This window comes from Heptranchias perlo, chromosome 11 (assembly GCF_035084215.1).
Source record: "Heptranchias perlo isolate sHepPer1 chromosome 11, sHepPer1.hap1, whole genome shotgun sequence".
Taxonomy (NCBI): Eukaryota; Metazoa; Chordata; class Chondrichthyes; order Hexanchiformes; family Hexanchidae; genus Heptranchias; species Heptranchias perlo.
The window spans coordinates 24,720,826-24,748,046 of record NC_090335.1 but is presented as its reverse complement, the minus strand read 5'-3'; the positions used below and the strand labels follow the sequence as shown (position 1 = coordinate 24,748,046).

Here is a 27,221-nt window from a genome sequence, read left to right as displayed (position 1 = left end):
GCACGTGCAGCCTTTGGGGGAGAGTTCCAGATTTCCACTACCTTTTGTGTGAAAAGGTGTTTCCTGATTTCACTCCCAAACAGTCTAGCTCTAATTTTAAGATCATGCCTTCTTGTTCTGGATTCCCCAACTAGAGGAAATAGTTTCTCTGTAGCTACCCTATCGCAACTCTTGATCATTTTAAACAACTTGATTAAATCACCCCTCAATCTTCTAAACTCAAAGGAATATAAGCCAAGTTTATGCAACCTGTCCTCATAATTTAACCCTTTAAGCCCCGGTAAACAATAATTTCTAGGCTATCATCACATTATCTTTAGAAAGATGTTCTAATTTCCTGCCCTATTGAGACCAATGATTTCAGGTCTCCTTCCCATCAAAGGTCACTCTGCTGTTGTCACTGATAGGGAAGAACTGACTGTGTCTTGCAGTGGCCCATTCATTTTAGTGGGTGCTGCAATTTCAAATTGATCATGAAACCAATCCAGAGCTTTTCAACTCTGGAACAACATTACTAGCTGAGTATGCAGCAGTGCCTTAGGATAAGATTAAAGATTTTCTTTTAAAAGCAAGAGTTCTGTTGCTGTTATTAGCGGACAAACACTTATCACATTTGTATGTCTCCTTGTCCACTATTTTAGTGGAGATGTTAACCCATTTAAATTGAGAGGTTGACACCTCTATTAAAATAGCAGACGGAGGAATATTATACAAACACATTGAATATTGAACCAGTAATAACACCAATAGTAATTTTTAGTCATGTGTTCTAAAATATTACAAATAGCTAGCAATTGGCCAAAGGCAGTTGTCTTGTCTTAGAGTTCTACTGACCTCATAAATGAGAGGTTTGCTTACATGGTTTACAGTATCATCAAAATCGAAGTACCGCCTTCAACCCACTCTGAACAATATATTGTTACAATGCAGGCTTTTAAAGTCATGCAATCCTTCCCTTGAGTAGACCTTGCTCCCAATAAACATGAACGAGTTTATCGTGCATGTCCTGCCCCTGCAGAGGCTACATTACCCAAGTCCAACAATAAACCCATTAAACCGGACACTGAATTTTATGTAGGCCCATACAGTGTCTCGATAAACTGCCACAGATAGATCACATTGTTTATGGGCTGAAATAGTACAATATTTGTTTACAAATTTAAAAAAGATTAATATAAAGACTAGTGAAATGCTACAGAATCAAAGTAATGCTGTGGTAGATACATCTTAGAAAGCTCATTAAATGTTAATTTGCTTAACACAGCTACTCTCAGTAGGGCAATCTTTTGTGGCTTAAAAAACCCATTTCTCCAAACTCCTCCTGCACTAACTTTATGATTTCTTGAAATCTGTCCTATGCCAGGATTCAATGGGTCTCTCAGTTACCTCTTCTCTGGAGTGAAACCTCAGCTTTTAACCACAAATTCCTTTTGATGTGGGATCTCAAACGAATGTTAATAAACTGTCCACGAACAGCACAAAGATTATATTCAATACACCATTGATCAATTGTTAATCCAAACAAAGCTCACAAGATGTTTTTGCAAAGAATTACTCAAAGTGCAAAGAAATAAAATTATGGTGTGATATGAACTCTTTTTAAAATACAATGCTATAAAAAAGACTATACAATATAGATGTGAAACTCCAGCAGAAACTTCCATTTGTTTGCTCAGAAGCGACAACTAACAATCTAATGTGCTCAGCGCCTGTCTCTTGCTCTATGCATCAATTCACACCTCAGTCCCATCAATCTAACTCTGTCAGTTGCTTTCACAGATCTTGGCCATATTGGATGTTACACAAAACATGACAAGACCTGTTTTAACTTTAGTTATATAAGTTTTTAAGTCATAAGAAGATATTTTCCACTTTTCTTCACATCTACGAATGTTAGAACCAAAGAACAATTCAGATAGATAAAGTGAAAATATGAGGGATTAATACTGAGCGAGAGTGTACTGGAGGACATACAGTGGGATTGAGATGGCTATTGATAAAATTGATTAGTTAAAGGGGGCACGATTAGGTTGAGATGAGGATTCAGGCTTTCAGCTTTGCCTCTGGTTGAACAAAACTGTGTCAATTGACCAAACTTGAGAATTCAATGAATTGAAAAAAAAGAACATTGTTTAAGATTCTGTTTTGAACCACCTGAGTTTAATTGAAGCTGAATGCTGAAGATGCTGCTGCGATTGAAATCAAATTCCTACTGTCATAGTATCATAGTATCAAAGTAGGTACAACAAAGGAGGAAGCCATTCAGCCCATTGTGCCTGTGCTGGCTCTTTGAAAGAGCTATACTATTAGTCCCATTCCCCTGCTCTTTCCATATAGCCCTGTAAATTTTTTCCCTCCAAACATTTATCCAATTCCGTTATAAAAGTTTCTATTGAATCTGCTTCCACCACCCTTTCAGGCAGTGCATTCCAGATCATTACAACTCGCTATGTAAAAAAATGTTTCCTCATGTCGCCTCTGGCTCTTTTGCCAATCACCTTAAATCTGGTTACTGACCCTTCTGCCACTGGAAACAGTTTCTCCTTATTTACTCTGTCAAAACCATTCATGATTTTGAATATTTCTATCAAATCTCCCCTTAACCTTCTCTGTTCTCAGGAGAACAATCTCAGCTTCTCCAATCTCTCCCGATAACTGAAGTCCCTCATCCCTGGTACAATTCTAGTAAATCTCTTCTACACTCTCTCCAAAGCCTTGACATCCTTCCTAAAGTGTGGTGCCCACAAATGAACACAATACGCCAGCTGAGGCCTAACCAGTGTTTTATAAAAGTTTAGCATAACTTCCTTGCTTTTGTACTCTATTCCTCTATTAATAAAGCCCAGGATCCCATATGCTTTTTTAACAACTTGTCCTGCTACCTCCAAAGATTTGAGTTTGAGCACCCCCAGGTCTCTCTGTTCTTGCACCCCCTTTAAAATTGTACCATTTGGTTTATATTGCCCCTCCTCATTCTTTCTACCAAAAGGTATCACACTTCTTTGTGTTAAATTTCATCTGCCACCTGTCTGCCCATCCCAGTTATTCAGCCATCAAGTTAATGTTTGATATAAATTATTAGGTACTGGGGCTTTCTGCTCAACCTTCCCTCTAAGAGACTTCTACTGTAGTTCTTGGGGACTCTGTCCAGTTGCCCTTCATCTGATATTACTTTGCTTTAGGTGACACAGAGGCCGGGCTCCCACAAGATGAAGTGTCTTTTTCGAATAAGCTTTGTCCCAAAGGATCCGATTGATTTGCTACGGAGAGATGCAGTTGCTTTTGAGTATTTGTATGTACAGGTAAGTGAATCCAATGCAGTGTGTGCATACTGTGATGTTAATCTACCTGACAGTTATGTTTCTGATACATTACATTTTGTTTTCCATCAATGTCCAGTACCAGAGTATAATTTAAACATTTATAATTGTCAACTGACAAGTTAAGGTTTTAGTGATTTTTTTTTAAGAACACAGTAACCTATTAACCAATATTAATGGCCATGACCTGTATCCATATGATAGCAGTGATTCCAGAATTCCCAACAGAGCAATGCACTTGCAGGGATTGCACCATGAGAAATCGCAGACATACGGCCAGTTCAAGGAATCACCTTTCACATTCTTTTGTCTTCTTTTGTAACAGAAGTATTAACTCAATTAAGGTGAAAAGATTAACACCTGTATTAAAGTGACGGGTAAAGGAATGCCATACTAACTTGTTAAATGATCAACTACTAATATCATCAGCAGTAATTTCTCGGCCAATGTATTCTCTATGAAAGCAAAGCTGTCAACATCAGAGAAATGGGAGAAGTGAATGTGTGACCATGAAGAGTGACACGAGTTACAGAACAACAACAACTTGTATTTATACAGTGCCTTTAACGTAGAAAAATGTCCCAAAGTGCTTCACAGAGGTCTAATAAAAAAAAATTTCAGGCTATTATAATTTTTTCTGAGTGACATTTATTGTACTGGGTTACATTTTTAAACCAAAATTGGTTTAAATTCTGATGAGTAACAACTTGTGAATCTTTGTAAGGGCCCTGCAATTGTCTCAATTTGGGCTGTGGGAAGAAGGGAGATGCTCCCTATTGTGAAGGTATTTTCTCTCCTTTCCTATTCTTGGGTCCGCTCATAGCCAAAAGTATTTATTGGCACAGCCTACTTTCTTAGACAGGCACTTAGGACTCTGGAAAAAAGGCCTCGATGAATCTCCCTCTGACTTCCACTTCTTGTAGCTGGACTCCACTCTACACCACCCCAAAGTGGAAATGTTGAGATCAGTCACTCAGTGTGTAACTAATTGCAGGACCAAATTTTGTCCTACCACTCATGAGCCAGTTTAATGAGAGCTACATGGCTCTGCATCGTGATATTACAGCTCCCTCCCTCCCCCTCCGCCCCCCCCCCCCCCCGCCACCCCCGGATATGTAGGTAGGACTTTTCAGAAACATTTCCTTTCTGGTGACATGTATTTTGAAGATATTCACACTTCTATTGAAAAGATTAACTTTCTGGATGCACGGTTCGGACAAGCGACTGACCTCTGCTCTTTGCCTCCATCTCCTGCCACCTCTGTGAGGCAGAGAGAAGGTCAGCCTCTGATGAATATTATGAGTCTGCCAATCACAAAACTGATCGCCACAAAAAGAGCCTGAACATGTTCATTGTAGGTAGCAATGATTTGCAGATTTTTTCTTAATTGATAGAAAACTGAGCAAAGTAGGAGTGAGTTCACTGTTTCTCAGGGCGCTGTCTCCATTTTAATATCCATGGAGGACACCACAAGATGGAAGGAGAGGAAAGTGAATTTGTCTTCCTTGAAATGCAATCAGTTGGTGCTCTTCGCGTAAAGAGTTAGCAGAACTTTACGGTGTCTGTAGAATGTGCAGAATCAGGATGGAGTGACAGTAATCAACACTATAGATTTTCACATAGCTTCTCCCCACACCTGCTGTGTGCTGTACACCAAGGTGACATACATAACTCAAAATGAAATTGATATACCTGATCTTCTTCACTGTTTATTACCTGTATATTATTACAGATCTTTAAAGAAATAGGGAACCAGAAAAATCTGGGAAAAATGCTGTACAAATCCAATATTGAGAAGCTACAGCTGTTCTACAAATCGAATCCCTTTGTGTTGCCAGCATATTGCAGGGCCTGTTGATGGGAATCACAGATATTATCTCAGGCAGGAGTGGTTGAAGGTATTTCTTTGTGTGGTGGTTGGTGATATTTCTCCCCCTACTGTTTCTCTGTCAGAGTTGCAATGATGTGGTGCAGGAGAGGTTTGGGCCTGAGCTGAAGTATGACGTAGCTCTCCGACTCGCTGCATTACAGATGTACATTTCAACTGTCAGCACCAAACAATCCCAGAAAGTCTCTCTAAAATACATTGAGTAAGTAATGAAAATGCTATTGATCATGATCCAGACAATGTTATAATGATATAAACGCTAAAACTATGTTTCTATAAGGTATTGGGCAAGTTAAACATACTCTGTGTGATTTGATCCAAACTGAGTTCAGGTCAGTGAAGCTAGAGTCAGTTATATATCAGTGAGACGCGATGTTAATCACACCAGTGACAGATCAGCTGTCAGATTCTTGTTCGTTTGGATTTGGATTACTTCTGTAACAAGGAATTCCACCATTTTACATCATTTATGAACCCAAAGGCTGGCTTGGAATCCTGTTCATTACTATATTTTCACTTTGTTAACACTTTCATAAAACAGTATAAAATTTAGAAGCAATCTAAGAAATAACGACCTTTGCCCTCTATCTGACATGCAATTCTCTACCAGGAAAGAATGGGGCCTTGAAACCTTTCTTCCCCCTATGGTTTTACAAAGCATGAAGGAAAAGAATGTGAAGAAAGCACTTTCCCACATCTTGAAAGCAAACCAAAATCTCATCCCTCCAGGCAAAAAGGTACAGTTGCACCATGAATGAATAATAATTTACAGAAGATAAAATATTGCTCAGCCATGTAAAAGCTGACACTGGTATATGAATCCTGTGTATATCATGCAGGAACTATGCGTTATTTGTACAGGAGACATGTACCATTGTTATCACCATTATCTCTGGAAAGGTAGAAAAATGAATAGTAGATCCTTCACCACCATCATACCGTGCCCTGTGTTAAATATTGCATCTTCTGTTTTGGTAGATATATGATGTAGGGTCCATTGCGTCTGGTCAATTTTTCTTAAATAAAAGAAATGCTCAAGTGACTGGAAAATATTAATTTCTCAATTAACAGGAATACAGAAATAAGGAAATAGAAATGTAATAGGACAATGATGTAGTGCAGAAGTGCCTTGAGAAATGAAACGTCCACTGTGTTAAACTGGCAGTCACTTGCCTCGCTTTTTCAGAATGATGTTCTGGGTCAGTTTCAACCTCTTTGAAGCAGCTCTTGGAGAATGAAAACTCTGCCAGGCTATATCGCCAGTATCCAAAATGATGGCAGTCAGTGAACAACTGATGGATTTTTTCATTCGTTCATGGGATGTGGGCGTCGCTGGCAAGGCCAGCATTTATTGCCCATCTCTAATTGCCCCTGAGAAGGTGGTGGTGAGCCACCTTCTTGAACCGTTGCAGTCTGTGTGCTGAAGGTTCTCCCACAGTGCTGTTAGGTAGGGAGTTTCAGGATTTTGACCCAGCGACGATAAAGGAACGACAATATATTTCCAAGTTGACTAATTAACTAATTAAGTTGCTGAAAAGTTTCAAAGATGCAAAAATGCTTCAGTAGTCTTTCTTAATGAACCCTAAATCTACTCAACTATTGTTTGATGGACTTTATTCTTGATCATGAAGCAGAGTATTAATAGGTGTGAGTTAAACTTGTTTCCATTTTGACATTTGTTTCTAGTACATACTTTTACATTGGCAGGAATTGAGATTCCTGACTTTAAAACAAAAATACCAATGATTTTTAAGCACTAAATTTTACTCAGTTGTGTACTGGAGATATTCAATGGCAGCAATTCATCGTTGTTCTTTAATGTACCATTTTATCTTAGATTAGTTTTTTACTTTCTATTGCAGCTCTCTGCATTACAAGCCAAGGTGCACTACTTAAAGTTTCTCAGTGACCTACGTTTATATGGAGGCCGAGTGTTTAAAGCAATGCTGGTGGTAATGTATCTTTTCTTAATTTTTCTCCAGTAAAATCTCTACCGACACACATTGGCAACAAAAATAATGTTAATGTTCACCTAAGTTGGATAAAAGTCTGTAATTATAATCATGCTCCAGTCCCCTCAGGTGAGACATTTTACACACATGGACGATGGAATGAGGTCAAGATTACAGACTTATATTTAAGTGAACATCGGTAATACTTTGAAGTTAAGGGATTTTTCCTGTGCTGCTGTGTAGGAAGACCAGAGAGGAGCACTGACATGACTTACAGTCATTAGGATTGCACATGTAAGACAAGTTCTGACCTTGGTGTACTGCGCGACATACAACATAAGAATATAAGAAATAGGATCAGGAGTAGGCCGTCCGGCCCCTCGAGCCTGCTCTGCCATTCAACAAGGTCATTGCTGATATTCTACCTCAACGCCATTTTCCTGCACCATCACAGCAACAACAACAATGACCCAGAATTTGCTCTGAGCAGTGAACAAACGGCCCTCGCTGCTCATTAGATTTAAACTTGCCCGTAAATGATCCATGGGTTTTAGTGCAGGAACTTCCTCGAATGGTGAGCTGCAAAAAGTGCAGTGTCCTCTCCTGGGCATCAGTGAGCTGTGTGAACAGGGAAAGGATCTCTCTGTCCCCTCAACCAATCAGACTGAAGCATCCTTGACAAGCCGCATAGGGTCGGAACCAGGAAGTGAAAGCTACAGCAGTTAAATCAATGTAAAATCAGTTAGAGAAAGCGAAATAAAGAGAGGGTAAGAAATATTGAATTAAAAGACAGATAAAAGAGACAGAAAAAAAGTAAAAAAAATTAAAATATTTTAAATCTCCAACAATTAAAATCAGAAGTAACGAGACTCCACATTTTTAAAAGTTAATTTTCAGTACCAGAGAGGTTGTTTGGAAGTCATTAAGACTTACGACGCCGTAAAAAGTTAGTTTAGACCTCAGAAACGCAATGTACCTTTCTCTGTGTAGATTAGATTGTTTCCAGCTGGGCAGTGAAGCAACTTCATGCTGGTCCATTCATTTCACCGGCGAGATCTCCTTCCCTCGCAACTTTCAATTGAGCGAAGAATCTCACAGAGTAATTTCCAGATTTGTGCGTTTGACTACGTGTGCCCGCTCACTGGAAGTTGCTCTTCCATTTGCCCTTAAGGAACGATGAGCCCTGTTCAGCTCGCCATTATTTTTGGAACAAATTCCGGGCCAGTAACGTGCATTTATATAGCATCTTTCACATAGGAAAACTTCCCAAATGCATCACAGGAGCGTTATCAGACAAAATTTGACACCGATTGTTTGTAAGGTGAGATTTTGAACAGTTAAGAGGTTGAAACTGTGTGCATGTGCATCAATAAGAAAATATCCGTCACAGTGGGTCATTCTTCTGAGGTTAGTTTCTTAACTCTATAGATAGGGAAGAATTGAATAAGAAAATACCATGTGGCTTATCAAGCTTTACCTTCCAAAAACCTACAAGGTGTTTCCCTAACTTGGACTATACACAAGCAACACAGGAATTGAAATTTCACTATGCGATATTAGTAACAAGCATGTTAGCACATTCGTATTAAATTCCTTTGTCCGCTATTTTATCAAAATCACCAACTATTTATTTTAACAGATTAACACCTACATTAAATATTGGACAGGACACTTTTATATGAGCTAATAACATATTCCTTATCAATACAGGACAGATAATTTTCAACCCCTCAGTCTTCTATTAGGGTTAACCAATGATAGGTGAAATCTTCAGGAAAATAAGGCTATGTGAAATTTGCCCCCATGAGTCCCAAAAGTAATCACATTGAACACCAGAATATTAATTCAACCTTACAGCTCACACTGTTCAACTGTGAACAACTTCACTCCACAGATGGCATATCATGGGTCCCAGCAGCACAGGAATCCTAGAGTACCCAGTCATCTTTGTATATCATTATCTTTATATCCTTCAATCCCATTCATAAGCAGCCAGACACTTGAGTTTCTCACCCGCAAACTCCACAATAATGTGACAGCACTCAGTAGAAGTAATCCACTGTAAGGTGCCAGCTGCGGCTCAATGGTAGCACTTTCACTAGAGGGTTGTGGATTCAAGTCCCACTCCAGAGACTTGAGCACAAAATCTAGGCCGACACTCCAGTGCAATACTGAGGGAGTGCTGCACTCTCGGAGGTAGATATCACCGCCTATCCTCTCAGATGGATAGAAAAGATCCCATTGCACTATTTGAAGAAGAGCAGAGTAGTTCTCCCTGATGTTCTCACCGATATTTATCCCTCAAACAACATCTAAAACAGATTATCTGGTCATTATCGTATTGCTGTTTGTGGGACTTTACTGTGCACAAATTGGCTGCCGTGTTTCCTACATTATAACGGTGACTACACTTCAAAAAGTACTTCATTGGCTGTGAAGCACTTTGGGAGGTCCTGAGGTCGTGAAAGGAATGAAACTTTTAGTCCTTTAATGCCAGATTCCTTCAGCTCCGACATTACTCTCACTTTTGCTGTCCTTTTATCTGCAAAATGTTGCAATCTTTTCTATTCAGTGAGACTGTTACATAGAGGTTAAGAAAGAGAATAAAAGTTTTTATAACAACAAAACAACTGCACACAACGAAGAATGGTAAATATTTGTCAGTGAGTTTAAGGGAGTCTTTCAGGCTCACAACCTTGCTGATGTTTGTAAACCATTTAATTCATACCCTGGCATTATGAGAGCTAATGGATTGAATTACACTGTAGTTGTTCAATACCAGTCAGTTATTTTTTTCAATGGTGGTATATTTTATTTATTTTCTTGATGATGTAAATCAAACTGTAGTCCATTTCAGAAGATAGTACAGTTCATTCCAGTTCCTAATTTGAAATCTTTGCCAATATTTTTTTGGATTTTTGAATTGCAAAATAAAGAAGCAAAAAAGTTTGACCCTTCTTTGTCTTCCTTTATTGATTACAACAGCAAGGGGAGAAGCACTCTGAAGTCACTTTATTAGTAGGACCAAGATATGGAATAAGCCATGTAATCAATGCAAAAACACACCTGGTGGCATTACTGGCTGACTTCAGCCATGTTAACAAGATTGAGATGTTCTCGGAAGAGGAAAACAATGTTAGAGTTGAACTGAATGTGTTGGATGTTAAGGTAAGAAAATGTCATTTAATTGGAGGTAGGTTGGAGGGGGGTGGTGGGAACTGAGAGGCAGGGGAGCCTCATTGAGGCCGACGGTCCAGAGTCAGGTTTGGAAGGGGGATTGGAGTTAGAGATGCAGGGAGTGGGAGGAGCATTGATCAGGCAACAGAGGAAAGTAACAAGTCAACACCACTGAATATTTTTCCCCAACAAATTAAATCCCAGAGTTCAAAAGCCACCTCTTGTTACTTCATCACCAGTAAGTATATTCTTAACTGGAAGCAACATTTGAAGCCTGGAATTTAAATAACTGCAAAAAAAAATTAAAGAGATGAAAATGTCCACTCTTTATTAAATTGGGCGTGTAAATCTTGTCAAGAATAGATCTGGGTTTGATATTAGTTTGGGATGTTCTTATTCAGCACATCCCAATCACGAGATTACATTTCACAACTTTCCTTTTTCATCGTCACTATGAATGTATTTGATACAGTTTTATTTTCAAACAGATACGTTTGTTTTTGACAAAATATAGCAAGTGACAACACCAATCCAACCATTACAGTAGTACATAGTACAGAAAGGAGTTCCATACGTTAAACTCTCCAGCATGAGATTGCTTTCGAGTGTCAGTCAGTACATTTGGCTGATGCCCTCATGTGTGACAACATTCTTTCACTATTACTAAGGGAGGGTTCACTGGAGTAACAAATTGAAATGAATTTTCCTGTTCTCTAGTGCATGATTCTCAAGCAACTGTCTTTTTTATTTTCAGCCCATCATATTATTAATGGAGTCAACAGACGCAATGAACCTTGCCTGCTTGACAGCTGGATACTACAGGCTGTTGGTAGACTCACGACGCTCCATATTTAACATGGCTCATGGCAAAAGCACTGCAAATAATGAAGCAGGTAGCATCATAAGATGTGAGCATGCATCTTTTCTGAATTTATTACTTTAAAAACATTAATTTAGTAATTACCTCCAAATATCAGGCAGTGACTTATGTACCAGATTTTGAGACATTTGTAACTACTGGAGGCCCAGAGGAGAGCAAGATACTAATATGTGTGGGAGTTGATAAGACATGGATTTATGCCCATGATTTCCTATATTGCGGAGGGGAGTTTTGTTCCATGGCATCATAGTAGGTACAGCACAGGAGGAAGCCATTCGGCCCGTTGTGCCTGTGCAGGCTATTTGAAAGAGCTATCCATTTAGTCCCATTCCCCTGCTCTTTCCCCATAGCCCTGTAAATTTTTTTCTTCAAGTATTTATCCAATTTCCTTTTGAAAGTTACTATTGAATCAGCTTCCACCATCCTTTCAGACAGTGCATTCCAGATCATTACAACTCACTGCGTAAAAATGTTTCCTGATGTCGCCCCTGGCTATTTTGCCGATCACCTTAAGTCTGTGTCCTCTGGTTACTGACCCTCCTGTAACAGTTTCTCCTCATTTACTCTGTCAAAACCGTTCATGATTTTGAACACCTCTATCAAATCTCCCCATAACCTTCTCTGTTCGAAGGAGAACAACCCCAGCTTCTCCAGTCTCTCCACATAATTGAAGTCACTCATCCCTGGCACCGTTCTAGTAAATCTCTTCTGCACCTTCTCTAAGGCCTTGACATCCTTCCTAAAGTGTGGTGCCCAGAATTAAACACAATACTCCAGTTGAGGCCTAACCAGTCTTTAATAAAGGTTTAGCATAACTTCCTTGCTTTTATACTCTATGCCTCTATTAATAAAGCCCAGAATCCCATGTGCTTTTTTAACAGCCTTCTCAACTTGTCCTGCCACCTTCAAAGATTTGTGTATGTTCACCCCCAGGTCTCTCTGTTCCTGCACCCCCTTTAAAATTGTACCATTTAGTTTATATTGCCTCTCCTCATTCTTCCTACCCAAATGCATCACTTCACACTTCTCTGAGTTAAATTTCATCTGCCATTTATCGGCCCATTTCACCAGTCTGTCTATATCCTCCTGAAGTCTGATACCATCCTCCACATTGTTTACTACATTTCCAAGTTTTGTGTCATCTGCAAACTTTGAAATTATACCCTGTATACCCAAGTCCAGGTCATTAATATATATCAAAAAGAGCAGTGGTCCTAATACTGGCCCTTGGGTAACACCACTGTATACTTCCCTCCAGTCTGAGAAACAACTGTTAACACTACTCCCTGCTTTCTGTCCCTTAGCCAATTTTGTATCCATGCTGCCACTGTCCCTTTAATCCCATGGGCTTTAATTTTGCTAACAAGTCTATTATGTGGTACTTTAGTGAATGCCTTTTGAAAGTCCATATACACAACATCAACTGTACTACCCTCATCAACCCTCTCCATTACTTCATCAAAGAACTCAATCAAGTTAGTCAAACACAATTTTCTTTAATAAATCCATGCTGACTTTCATTCCGGCACGGACACAATGGGCCGAATGGCCTCCTTCTGTGCCGTAAATTTTCTATTCTATGCTTTATTAGTCCATACTTTTCCAAGTGCCAATTAATTTTGTCCCGGATTGTTGTCTCTAAAAGTTTCCCCACCACCGACGTTATGCTGACTGGCCTGTAATTGCCGGGGTTCATCCCTCTCCCTTTTTTTGAACAGGGATGTACAGGGGAACACTATATTTAAAGAAATCATAAATCTGTTCTTTATGAATGGGTTTATAGTTTAGTCACACTTAGCAGAAAAAGGGCATATTTCCCTGTGGTGATCTCATCATTGTTTCTCTGAGGACGTGACTCACCAATGTCTGTCTAATCACTAAAAGGCTCAATTTCCTTCTACCCCTCCCCATGTCTTCCCACCTACTGGGCTCGATTTTCAAATTAAAAAACGGGTGGGTTAGGGGCGAGGAGGCATTGAAAATTGCCACCATTTCAGACCCGCCCCCAAATCGCCTCCAACCCGCCCGCCTGTGCCCCTTGCCCAGCTATGCTCCTTGCCCACCTGTGCCCCTTGCCCACCTATACCCCTTGCCCAGCTATGCCCCTTGCCCACCCATGCCCCCCGTCCCCCTTCTCCCGCCATGCAAACAAAGACTGACCTTCAGACGTCATTTCCCTGGTTGGTCTCCCATCCGACTGAGACCAGCCTGTCAATCAGCCAGTCAGTCAGACGGGAAATCGACAAGAAAAAGGACGTCCTTACGTCAAAATTGTAAGGACGTCTTCAGGCTTCAGGCCTCCATTTTTAACCAATTCCCCATTTCAACCCTGGGGGGCCGGGGTTCCCAGGCCTTCTGTTTTATGCCTCGTGAAAGGAGGCGAGAAGGCCCGAGACTGCAGGTAAGTGCCTAGAAAGGCACAGCTTGTGGGCCAGGAGGAGTAGGAATGCGTCCCCCAGGCCCAACAAGCCGACATGCACCGACCACACCCCACCCCCAATCGCGGAACCCACCCCCCCGATCGCGGACCCCCGACCCCGATCCTCCTCCTCCAACCCCAATCCTCCGACCCAGTCCCCCAACTACAATCCTCCGACCCCAACCCAGTCCCCCGACTCCGATCCTCCAACCCTGACCCCCCAACCCCGATCTTCCAACCCCGATCCCCTCCCCCCCGACCGCAACCTCCCAATCCCGATCCTCTGACCCTGACTCCGATCCTCCGACCTCAACCCCCCAACCCTGATCCTCCAACCCTGATCCCCTCCCCCCCGACCCCGACCTCCCAATCCCGATCCTCTGACCCTGACTCTGATCCTCTGACCCCGTTTCCCCGACCCCGATCATCTGACCCCGATCTCCCGACCCCGATCCCCCGACCCCGATTACCCGATCCCGATCCCCCGACCCCCCGACCCCGATCCCCCGACCCCGATCCCCCGACCCCGATCCCCCCGACCCCGATCCTCCGACCCCGATCATCCGACCCCGATCCCCCCGACCCCGATCCTCCGACCCCGATCATCCGACCCCGATCCCCCGACTCCGATCCCCCCGACCCCGATCCTCCGACCCCGATCCCCCGACCCCGATCCTCCGACCTCGATCCCCCGACCCCGATCATCTGACCCCGATCTCCCGACCCCGATCCCCCGACCCCGATCCCCCGACCCCGATTACCCGATCCCGATCCCCCGACCCCCCGACCCCGATCCCCCGACCCTGATCCCCCGACCCCGATCCCCCGACCCCGATCCCCCGACCCCGATTACCCGATCCCGATCCCCCGACCCCCCGACCCCGATCCCCCGACCCTGATCCCCCGACCCCAATCCCCCGACCCCGATCATCCGACCCCGATCCCCCGACCCCGATCCCCCGACCCCGATCCCCCCGACCCCGATCCTCCGACCCCGATCACCCGACCCCGATCCCCCGACCCCGATCCCCCCGACCCCGATCCCCCGACCCCGATCCCCCGACCCCGATCCCCCGACCCCGATCATCTGACCCCGATCTCCCGACCCCGATCCCCCGACCCCGATCCCCCGACCCCGATTACCCGATCCCGATCCCCCGACCCCCCGACCCCGATCCCCCGACCCCGATCCCCCGACCCCGATCCCCCGACCCCGATCCTCCGACCCCGATCCCCCGACCCCGATCATCTGACCCCGATCTCCCGACCCCGATCCCCCGACCCCGATCCCCCGACCCCGATTACCCGATCCCGATCCCCCGACCCCCCGACCCCGATCCCCCGACCCGATCCCCCGACCCCGATCCCCCCGACCCCGATCCTCCAACCCCGATCTCCCGACCCCGATCATCTGACCCCGATCACCTGACCCCGATCATCTGACCCCGATCATCTGACCCCGATCACCTGACCCCGATCATCTGACCCCGATCACCTGACCCCGATCCCCCCAACCCCGATCCCCCGACCCCGATCATCTGACCCCGATCCCCCGACCCCGATCATCTGACCCCGATCCCCCGACCCCGATCCCCCCGACCCCGATCATCCGACCCCGATCATCCGACCCCGATCACCTGACCCCGATCCCCCGACCCCGATCCCCCGACCCCGATCACCTGACCCCGATCCCCCGACCCCGATCCCCCCGACCCCGATCCTCCGACCCCGATCATCCGACCCCGATCCCCAGACCCCGATCATCTGACCCTGATCCCCTGACCCCGATCCCCCGACCCCGATCCCCCGACCCCGATTCCCCGACCCCGATCATCTGACCCCGATCATCTGACCCCGATCATCCGACCCCGATCATCTGACCCCGATCATCTGACCCTGATCATCTGACCCCGATCATCCGACCCCGATCATCTGACCCCGATCATCTGACCCTGATCCCCTGACCCCGATCCCCCGACCCCGATCCCCTGACCCCGACCCTCCGACCCCGATTCCCCGACCCCGATCATCTGTCCCTGATCCCCCGACCCCGATCCCCCGACCCCGACCCTGATCCCCCGACCCCGATCCCCTGACCCCGACCCTCCGACCCCGATTCCACGACCCCGATCCTCCGACCCTGATCCTCCGACCCCGATCCCCCGACCCTGATCCTCCGACCCTGATCCCCCGACCCCGATCCCACGACCCCGATCCTCCGACCCTGATCCTCCGACCCCGATCCCACGACCCCGATCCTCCGACCCTGATCCTCCGACCCCGATCCCACGACCCTGATCCTCCGACCCTGATCCTCCGACCCCGACCCCGATCCTCCGACCCCGATCCTCCGACCCCGATCCTCCGACCCCGATCCTCCGACCCCGATCCTCCGACCCCGATCCCACGACCCCGATCCTCCGACCCCGATCCTCCGACCCCGATCCTCCGACCCCGATCCTCCGACCCCGATCCTCCGACCCCGATCCTCCGACCCCGATCCTCCGACCCTGATCCTCCGACCCCGATCCCCCGACCCCGACCCCGATCCTCCGACCCCGATCCCACGACCCCGATCCTCCGACCCTGATCCTCCGACCCCGATCCCCCGACCCCGACCCCGATCCTCCGACCCCGATCCCACGACCCCGATCCTCCGACCCTGATCCTCCGACCCCGATCCCCCGACCCCGACCCCGATCCTCTGACCTCGATCCTCCAACCCTCCCCCTCAGCGAACACGGACCCCTGCGATGAACCCCGATCCCGCCCCCCCCCCCCCCCACCGGATTGACCCTGATTCCAACCCCCATGACTCGCAACCCCTGTGCCCACTTATGCCCACCTATGCCCCTTGCCCACCTCTGCCCCCCTCCCCCCATGCAAACAAAGACTTACCTGCAGTCGTCCTCTCCCTGGCTGGTCTCCCATCTGACTGAGACTAGCCTATCAATCAGCCGGTCAGTCGGACGGGAAACTGACAAAAAAAAATTAAAGATGTCCTTCAGCCAAAATCGTACGGACGTCCGGAAAACCCGTAATAATGGGTTTCCTGACTAGAAATTGACCCCCCTGCCTCCTTCCCGGCTCCGCTTGAAAATTGAGCCTGTTGTCTCTGATCTTCTTCCCTGCCTCCCTGAAGGCACTGACTATTGCTGGGGTAAGCATCTTGGGACATTTTACTACTGTAGAATCACTGTATAAATGCAAGTTGTTGCTGTATGGTCCACGGGTAGCTACATGGTACAAGTGATCATATGTGAGCCTGGACAGTGAGCGTTGGGAGGCTGTTCAATCTCAGAATGCATCACAGTCAAGTTTGATCCTGTCCACACCCAACACAGACACATAGGGCACAATTTTAATAAGGCTGCAGGATGGCAGCAGTGGGGGGGGGGTCAATGGGTGCGCGGTAAATCCAAATAATAAAAACTTACCGTTCTCCACGCTCTCGCAACGTAATTGGTGCCATTAATCTTGTTTCTGGGTTTGCCGTCCGAAAGCTGCGCAGTGGGCAGACTGCGCACCCACATGACAGGCTGTTAACTGCAGCGTCTAGATTTAAAGGGCCATTGCTCCAGTGGATTTTGCTGAAGCAAAGAGCAAGAAGACCCAGTGGAGCATCACAGGGGCAAGGCTGCTCCAAGATTCAGCGATACATCACTTCAGGTGCTACTGGCCGGGGTGAGGAGGAGGAGGGAACTATTTTACTCGGCCGACAGGAGGAAGCGCCCTACCTCTGCCACAAAGAAGGCCTGGCTCGGGGTGGCAGAGGAGGTCACCAGCAGGAGCAACATATCCCACATTTGAGTCCAGTGCAAGAAGCGTTTCAATGACCAAACTAGGTCAGCAAAAGTGAGTACACTCACTGATTCTCCTGCATTCCGTGTTCCACATCACCGCCCCCCCCCCCCCCAACTCATTCTGCACTGCCAAGACTCCTCCATCACATCACTCCTCACACCCACTTAAGGCTCATCCTCAACTTACCTTCACTTCCGCACCTCCCCATTTGTGACCCCACCACCACCACTCACCCCAATCCTGATCCAAAATGATGTCTCTGTCTGATACTCACCCTTTGATGCACCTCTTTCATGGTCAGCCTCACCCAAACCAATGCATTAATTGGCTGACCACTTCACCATCACTCACTCACACGTCTGTACTTTCTCCCCTTCTAGGAGAAGAGAGTGCAAAATGCACGCGAGAGGGCGAGGAACAGAGAGGGGCCACAACAAATGGTGGTCCTCTCAGAAGCGGAGGAGGAAGCCCTGCAGATCAGCCGCACCCTCGAGTGCCTGTCCATCGGGGACGCTGAGACTGACACCCACAAACGTCTGGTGACACAACTTTTAACATTCATCACACACAACATGAATTGATGTTAACAATGATTGGCATGTTGAACACCTCAGTGTGCTCATCGCAACATGACACATCTGTGATGATGCTTAATATTGCCTTCTGTTCACTTACAGGCCCTTCAACGACCGCGGTGACGGGAGAGGATGATTCCTCAGAGGATCTCCCGGCCTCTGAGGGTGCACCATCACATCTTAGTGAGCCATCCACCAGTGCAGATACTCACACCACTGTGGGTCCTAGTAGTGAGTTAGTTGGGTTGGCACCTGGTGAGTCACCACACACATGTGAGCACGAGCAGACACTGGTGGTAGGGGCAGCTGTGGAGAGTCCACGTCGGTGGGCACACTCCTCTCCAGGCTCTGCTCAGCTGGATGCAGAATCTGAACCCTGGGGGCCATCCTTTAATAGGAAAATGATTGAGGGACAGCAGCACACTTGCAAGGCACTGGAACAGGTGCCACGCGCACTCTCCGCAATAGTGCAGAGGATGGAGGAGTCCAACTCTTGCATTAGTGGAATGGTGACACAGGTACATGGGGGAATATCTGAGATCATGTCACTGGGACGTGAGGGAAGCTCTGAGATAGTGTCGCACATAACTGCGGAAATGTTTGAGATAGTGTCGCAGGTAAATGCGGGAACATTTGCAATGGAGAGAAGGCTGGCCTCCATTGTGCTTCAAGCACGGCTCACAAATGAGTCCATTAAGGTCCTGACAACCCTTAAACAGGCTGACAGATAATTTACAACTAGGCTTCCAAGGCATCATACATGTCCTCCAAACTGATCTCTAGTAGGGTGGTCGGAGAGATGTGGGCCTGGTCCAGGAGAGAGATGATGGTGAAAGTGGACATAGGAGTGGGGATGCCACTCAAAGCACTCACCGTCTCACTCGTTGCCTCCCTCTCAACCAGTAGCCGCAATGCTGCCTCCTCTCCAGGTGGCCAAGTCTGCCCCTACACAAGTGCAGATGGAGCAGTCTTTGGAGGGGCCCTCACGGGTTCCAAAACCCAGAGGGCATAGGCCGAAAGCATCTAAGCAGTCTGGCCATGGACATGAGCAACCTGCCAATACCTTTGCTGCAGCCACATAGGATACACCACGTAGAAGCGGCAGGAAGAGAAAGGCTGAGGATTTGTGATCATGAAGGGTACACACAAGGGTGTCTGACAGACTGTCATGTTTTTCATTTATATTTGTTTTTTGTTAAAGTCACATTAAATGTTATCATTCTCACCTCTACTGCCACGTCTCGCCCATTCTTGACTGGCATTTGTGATAGTTCCCTTTCATGTGCTTCATCATGAACGGCGACACTTGATGCCACCCAGTGGGTCACTTTACAGTGGGTATATGTGTAGTTGCGGGACTGTTTTGTGTGGGGGGGGTGGGGGGGGCTGGTGTTGGCACTGGTCTTTCCAGGTGGTGTGAGGACTGGACTCATCTCACTTTCTGATCTTACGAGAACTGTTCACATATGAGTGACTCCCTGGCCTCACGAGCAGCCAGGTGAGCCATTGCTCTACCCTTGGGTTCATCGTCCTCCTCCTCTTCCTCCTCCTGCTGCTGCTGCTGCTGCTCCTGCTCCTCCTCAATGTGGATGGCAGATGTGGATGGTGGATGAGGGGATCGGGCCTCATCAATCTGTACCCCTTTCTGTTGTGCCAAGTTGTGCAGGACACAACACACTACTATAACGCGACCCACTCTTGCTGGTGCTTATTAAAGCTGGGGTCGTCCATGGGGAAGTTGACGTAGTGCGAGGCCCTGCAAAACAAACCGTCGGTGACCTGCCTTAAGCACTTGTGTGCAGACGACTGAGAGACCCCGGCGATGTCACCGGTGGCACCCTGGAATGTTCCGGAGGCAAAGAAGTTGAGGGCAGTGGTCACTTTAACTGCGACGGGGAATGAGATGCCGCCAGGCTCAGCCAGGAGCAGCTCATCATGAAGTTGACTGTGTAAGCACTGCTCCTCAGAGAGGTCCAGGAAGATGAGCCTTGGTCTGTAGACCCTCTGATGAGGGGAGTGCCTCCTGTGACATCGCTCCCTCTGTTGGTCCCCTCTGTGCTCTTGTGCAGGTGCCTGTGGTGCAGCATTGAGTTGTGGAGCTACAAGTGTCAGAAGTGCACGCCGTGCCTGGCGAGGATGGTGATGTTCCTCATCCTCGGATGTTCTGGTGAATTCAGTCACGGCACTCCCCATCCTGATGGTGTCAGTGTGAGGGGTTCCGAAAAGTTGGTAAATATGTGTAAACAGAACAATTCAGAGTGGAAACCAAAAATTATCAGTCCAAACACAACGATCTCCCAACCAAAAGTTTGTCTGAGAGACGTGAATGTCCTGCTGCAATAACTGACCTTTTATCCCCATCTGTCAAACAGGGATTTAAATGGCCAAATTGCTGCCGGCTGAAACACGACTCGTTCCCCATGGCGTGTTTCACACAGCACGGGAAACACGATGAGGCAGCATAAATATCACTTGCCGTCACTCTTAATTATATTTATGTATATTTCAAGTATTTTAAATACTTAAATTACTGCTTTAAATATCATCCCGCTGGCTTTAATTGCCGGCGGGACTTTCGGGTTCGGGAACGGCGCACCCACACAAATGACTCTGGGTCATGCGTGTTCTTAGGCGTGTTGGAACCGGGATTTCTGCCGACTCCTCAAAAACCCGATTTTCTTCGCTCCCCCGCCCCCAACGCACCCACCCGCACTTTTGTTTCAAGATCGAGCCCGTACACTTACCAGCAGAGTTACTGGATTGGAATCAGGGAACTATGCTGATTTTCATGCTCTGTAATTTGAGGTATTTTGACACATTTGCATTCTCTCCTTAATTTGCACCCTTCCTGCTGGCAAAGTATCAAAAAACATTTTTAAAGCAATGGTGGATTAAAATGAAGTTCAGAGCATCTTCTCTCTTCATTGCTTCTTCACTACAGTCACCATAATTCCCTTTTCAATCTACCTTTATAATCTTTCAATTTTTCAAAAAGTCTCTAGTTTCCTTTTTGGTTTTCTTTATTCCTTTACCCCTCTGCTTCTCATCTGTTTGAACGTGATGTCCCCTGCAGTCAAATGGGCCTCTCTGTTTTCGGTATGTTTTGGGTAATTACAGCATCTCAAATCAGTGTCTGCTGCACACCCATTTCACAACCTCATATGTCTGGTTCGAATACACATCCTCCAGAGAATTTAACCCTCTTGAGAACAAAATGTAACTTTAAAGTAACATTTTAATATAAATCATACCAAGCTCCTTCTGTGGCAGAGTTGTCATGTGACAGATGCCTTACATATATCTTCCCCTTAGAACACAGCTGAAGCAGGATCGGCATCTAAAATTACCGGGTCATAGCTATTGGTTACCTTACTTTTGCCCTTCCCAATAGAATCTCTGAATGTCCTATATTTCGAACTGATGCATTCAGGTTTATATTGATGTTTGTATTGGCTTTCAGCAGGAAAGGTAAATGGAACAAAATCTACGATCAGACACAGTGTACGGTCAATAAATATAAGTCCCATAAGGCGCCTATGACAAAGTGACTGCTTAAAGGTTCCGTTGTGTCTGCTACAGTTTCTACTCATAGTTGTATAGAAAGAGCAACAGTCAATGATTTGTGTTCATTTACCATTTAAAATTGGCCAAAAGAAACCAAAGCATTATTGCTTATTATCATGACCTTGACTCATTTGTCTGGGCATTGGTGAGGATCAAAATTTGACGATGGTTGAGAATGAATGGCTATTACAATACAAATCGATTAGAGTTCTCTGCATTAAAAGAACTGAGTGAACCAGGCAAATTAATGCAGTGCAGAATTTTCCTTAACCCTTAGCATTCCATAGGTGAGTTTACTACTCTGGGTGGGCTCGTCTTCTTTGGGCATCCAAATAATCCATTCATTTGTTAACACCCTTTCCTATTCTCATGCATTATTATGCATCAGAGGTTGATCTTGTTAAGTTTATGACATAACCATATATCAATGCAGATTCACTGGGATGCTGCCTGGTATGAGGAAACATAAATACAAAGAAAGACTTGGAAAAGTAGGTTTTTTTTGTTCGAAAAATGCAGATTGTGGGGGGGGCGATAGTATAGAAGTGTTTAAAATTATGAAAGGATGGGACAAGGTAGATATAAGCAGGCTGTTTCCAGTAGTTGAGGGGTCAAGAACGAAGGGCCATAGATACAAGATTAAATGTAAGAGATTTAAAACAGAGGACAGGAGAAATTTCTTTACACAGAGAGTTGTGGGACTGTGGAATTCACTTCCAGGGATAGTGGTTGAACATGTGACATTAGATTGGATAGGTGGATGAAGGAAACAAGGTTAAAGGGATATGGGAACAGGATGCATAAATGTGGTAAGGACTCGCTTGGAGGATAAACACTGACACAGACTGGTGCGGCCAAAGGGCCTGTTTCCATGTTGTAAATTCTATGTGTTCAGTGCCTGGGCTTTTGCCTGACTAGAAAAAATCCATTGGAGCTAGTTTTTAACCATTGAAACACCAATTCCTTTTTAAATTACTGCCAATTTCATAATCGGTAGTGGGAGCCTGGAGGAACGATAAACAAGAATAGAGTTTTACAGCTTCCTTTAAACAAAACAGTGAGGAAAATATCGCTTAGGTTACTTTAGATATAAAAAATAAGTTAAAAGTCTGGAAATTACTCCCCCTACTGGAGGCACAGCATGCCCACCATTGGCAGGCAGGCAGATGGAATTACAGCATAACAAGTTTACATAGGCAGCTACCATTATAAATGTGGACATGGGAATTTATAATGGAAGTATAAAAACAAGAACAGAATGTATGACTTTAAAACGGGGACCAAATTATGTCCATATGCTCTGGTAAAATTATTCTTCATCCTTTCACTTTAGTGGTTTTCACTCTCCTGTGCAACGGCAAGGGAGATCGACGAGTTTGTATAACTGTTAATGGTTAGAATGTGGAACTCGCTACCACATGGAATAGTTGAGATGAATGGCATTGATGCATTTAAGGGAATCTAGATAAGTACATGAGGGAGAAAGGAATAGAAGGGTATGTTGATAGGGTGAGATGAAGTAGGGAGGGAGGCTCATGTGGAACATAAACGTTGGCATGAACCATTTGGGCCGAATGGCCTGTTTCTGATCTGTAAATTCTATGTAAAGCATTCCATATTCTATGTGTTAAACAGTGATGCTGAATGTTTGTGAATAATTATCTCTCTCTCTTTTTTACATAGGCCCAGAATACAAGACTAAACATAATACGCACAGCTTAGAATGGAATTATTTACCGAAGAGTTCATGCCATGTCAGGGCCAAAAAGGAAGATGCTCAGCCATTATCTATTAGAGAATCAAAGCAGAAAAATGTAGATTTCTCAGATGATCCAATTTACCATGAAGATCCCAGGGGTATTTTAATAACTGAGATTACAGATGTTAATGAGCATAGCCATCTAGGGGCTGAATATATAGATACAATGGAAGCTGAAAACAAAGCTTTCAACAGGCTGTCCTCTGGGAAAGAGCCTACCAAAACAGTGCAGGAATCTCCAAGAGGAGCAAAAGTATCCTTTGTCTTTGAGGATCACAATGTAGCTGCCTTTAACCCAAGGACCCTTGGATATGAAAGATTGCTGGATGATGGCCCAAGCAACTTAGATCAACAGACATCTATGTACTTGGCCAATGCAAGTGACATTAAATGCTCAGAGTTCTCGTTCCCAGGGATCGATGTAGACAACATTGATACGCATGCTGTTTATGCAAACATCAACGATAGCAGAATGTTTGCAAATGCAGAAAGCATTGAAGAACCGTTGCTACATGACATCTGTTATTCAGAGACCACAGATGATGCTGAGGATGAAGATGAGGCCAGCTGTGAGGAAGATATCCCACTTGGAGAGGCAGACAAAACTGACATTCTGAATATTTCTGGATCTAGCGATGACATAATTGACTTAACATCACTTCCTCCACCTGGAGGTGATGATGACGATGAAGATGATTTTCTTCTTCACACACTGAATATAGCAATAGCTGCCCCTCCACCTGGCTTCAGAGACAACAGCTCAGATGAAGAAGATGGCCAGCATCAGCCGGCACAAAGTTCAGGAGAGTCCGGCCAAACCAAATGTTCTCCAAGCGATGACATCCCTGTGTCACTCATAGATGCCATTCCTACACAGGCTGAAGACCAGAGTGGTGAGCGGGCATTGGATGATGCAGTGGTTTCCACTTTACAAGCACTGGAGGCGTTGGCAGCTTCTGAGGAGCAGTCCGTTCAGCAAACAGATGATAGTTCAGGTTCTTTCACCATAGTAACATTTATTCATTGACTGTCATAATGTTCCATCTGTAAACTTGTTAACACCTTGGCAACATTCCAGAACAAATTTTACCATCAGTTGTGTCATCCCATTTTCTGATCTGGCATGCTAATGGAACAATCTTAGTTGATATTTCATGCACTGGATGCTTGTTATGCACTGAAATTTAAGAATGCTAACACTTTGTTTAATAAACCTATTTTATTAAGATTAATAAAGTGCCTATGATGAAGTAATTAATTGGCTGTTTATTCTCTTATGGCATACAGGTGTAGTGATATTAAGAGCTTATAGTCCTGAGTCGTCATCGGATTCTGGCAATGAAACAAACTCCTCTGAAATGACTGAAAGCTCTGAGGTAGCCTCAGCACAGAAGCATTCTGAGGGTTCCATGCATATGCTTGTGGCCACCAGTGAAGGCTATCAGCAACTTCAAGAAGAGCAAACTGAATTCCCAATCTCTCAGAACGAGAATGTAGGGCCCACTTCTAAAATGATTCCGAAAGCCACACATTCCTTGACCGCTCAACGAGGAAGCAACGCAAAGTCCAAAGTTGTGCCTTCGAAACAAATTCTTCCTTCTGAGGAAATTGAAATGGAGCCAGAGACAATGGAGACAAAATCTGTCACGGACTACTTCAACAAACTGCAGATGGGATCTCTGATGTATTCATGCTCAAGTAAGCAAAAAAGCAAGGCAGGTGATACTAGTATCAAGATAGCAATTGATGGTAATGTATCAATGAAAAGGCAACATGCAAACAGAAAGACAGAATTGGGTGATGATTTGTCATCCAACAGCAAATACAACACACTGATTACAAAGAACAGTCATCGTACAACCTCTTTTGACTTAGAGAGCACCACTTTCCGTAGAGAGACACAAAGGTGGTTTCAAGTTTCAGATGAAAAGATGGCTGATAAGCATATCCCGGGGTTAATTAATGGCAAAAGTTTTCACAAAGCCTGCGTAGTTTCTAGAACTGAACTTGAAGGGAAAGAAGCTGATACTGAAATGGATGACCGTTGTTCCTTGGCCAGCACTTCAGGGCTTGGACGTGATGAAAGCTTTCTTTCAGATACCACTTACACGTCTTCAGCCAAACACCTGAATGATTCAGAAGATACAGAGCTTTTTCCAGATGATCACCCTTCAGATCTTCCAGAAGCTGAACAGAACGTGACTAGACTTTGCGAATACCATATGACAAAAAGAATGTCCTCTTTACAAAGCGAGGGTCATTACTCTTTGCAGAGCTCCCAGTGTTCTTCAGTAGATGCAGCCTGCAGTACAGGCAGTAGTACATGTGCCACCCCAGTGGAGTCCCCCCTCTGTACAACTGATATTAAGCACATATTATCAGAATCTTCTCTAAAAGGTCTTGGCTACATTTCAGAAGATCAGCGAACACTTTTGCTTCAAAGCCATGGAACATCATATAAAGATCTGCATCCCCAAGCTGAAGCCATGTGTCATAGAAGAACAGCCCATAACACGCATGCGCCTTCAAATGCTGAACCAATATTTGGTACCATACGTGATGGGTGCCACCGAGTACCCAAGATTAAAGAAACCACAGGTACCTCAGTAAACAGAGATAATATTTACGCAGATGTTGAGCTGCAACATTTAAGATTTGAAAGTGAGATAGAGAGTGAAAGGAATTATTATTTTCGAGATCAAGAAAACAGTCCTCTTTTGTCAGGTTCATCTCATGAAGTTAGCTCTCAAAATTGTAATACAGATACGGTGGAAAGAGCAAGTAAGTCCAAAGTTGATGATGGTAGTAGTTCATCTCAAGAAATTAAACTCAGCACATTTCCTAATCTTAAAAGCACATCAATCACTTTCCCAAATGAAAATGACTGTGTTAAAGATCATCAGAAATTTTCTAAGTGTTATAGGTCTAACACATTAACATTCCCTTCATTAGTTTCAACATCAAAAGACCCAGGCAGTGTTAAACACCAGGATTTATTTACTTCGAGTAAAAGTAAATTACCTAAGAATTCACTATGTAATTTTAGAAATATTTTTTTTACATCTTTACCATCAAAGTTGAGGAGGGAGAATGACTTAGCTAATCAGAGGACTCAAAAACCTAGGCAGCTTGAGGAAACAATTAATAAGGAAAGGAGACAAGTTGCCTGTTTTGACAGACATGTAGGACAAGATCTGCATTCTGAGCAAGGTCTCAGTCTGAGCAAAGGAGCTGCCAGTGAGAATACTAAAGCTCTGCCTGGAGGTTTTCATGAGAAGCAGCTCTCTGCTGAGGACAAGCAGTGCAACCCAGATTGTAAATTGCAGCATGTTGTCAAGGAGATGCTTAATGATTCTCTGTGTTTTTCTGCCACCCCTAGTGTAGCTTGCACAGAGCCTGAGCAAGGAGGAAGAGGAGGTGCAACTTCATCTTTCACTAATCAATTCAAAACTGAAAACATTACTCTGCCATCAAACATTTGCAATGATACAAAGGTGCCAAGTACCTGCCAAGAGTCACCTGATCTTCCCAAAGTAGAACAAGCGCATGCAACAGCACTTAATAGAAAGGCCTATGACGTTGGTGGAGGAAGCCTTAAAATTCCTCCCAGAAGGAAGGTGCTGAGGCGTTGCAGCAGCAGTGTTACACCAGGAATGGGAAGCGTAGAAACCCCATTAGAAAAATCAAAGAGTTCCACAGGATTCCAATATTCCGATCTCCCCAAAATACCTGATCCTCAACCTGTACAGAAAAGAGTTGAACTTCCTCTGGGCGAGAGATTATCAAAGAGCCACTCTCAAGGATCAGTGACGACAAATTCATCGTGCTCCTCCACTACTGCAGATGGAAAGGAGAGTCAGAGATCATCACAGATATTTTCAGT

General features: G+C 45.0%; 1 protein-coding gene across 2 annotated transcripts in view; it reads left to right on the top strand.

Moving 5' to 3' along the window:
* frmpd4 (FERM and PDZ domain containing 4) overlaps nucleotides 1-26,804 on the top strand; it is a 46,207-nt gene extending 19,403 nt beyond the window's left edge. For both annotated transcript variants that reach the window (XM_067992718.1, XM_067992719.1), the window contains 9 exons: nucleotides 3,183-3,302; nucleotides 5,274-5,410; nucleotides 5,819-5,945; nucleotides 7,071-7,160; nucleotides 10,146-10,328; nucleotides 11,092-11,245; nucleotides 23,263-24,333; nucleotides 24,626-25,936; nucleotides 26,718-26,804. In XM_067992718.1, coding sequence (XP_067848819.1) covers nucleotides 3,183-3,302; nucleotides 5,274-5,410; nucleotides 5,819-5,945; nucleotides 7,071-7,160; nucleotides 10,146-10,328; nucleotides 11,092-11,245; nucleotides 23,263-24,333; nucleotides 24,626-25,936; nucleotides 26,718-26,722 — 3,198 coding nt within the window. In that variant the 3' untranslated portion in view covers nucleotides 26,723-26,804. The remainder of the gene's footprint in view (nucleotides 1-3,182; nucleotides 3,303-5,273; nucleotides 5,411-5,818; nucleotides 5,946-7,070; nucleotides 7,161-10,145; nucleotides 10,329-11,091; nucleotides 11,246-23,262; nucleotides 24,334-24,625; nucleotides 25,937-26,717) is intronic.
* Nucleotides 26,805-27,221: the final 417 nt, after the last annotated feature.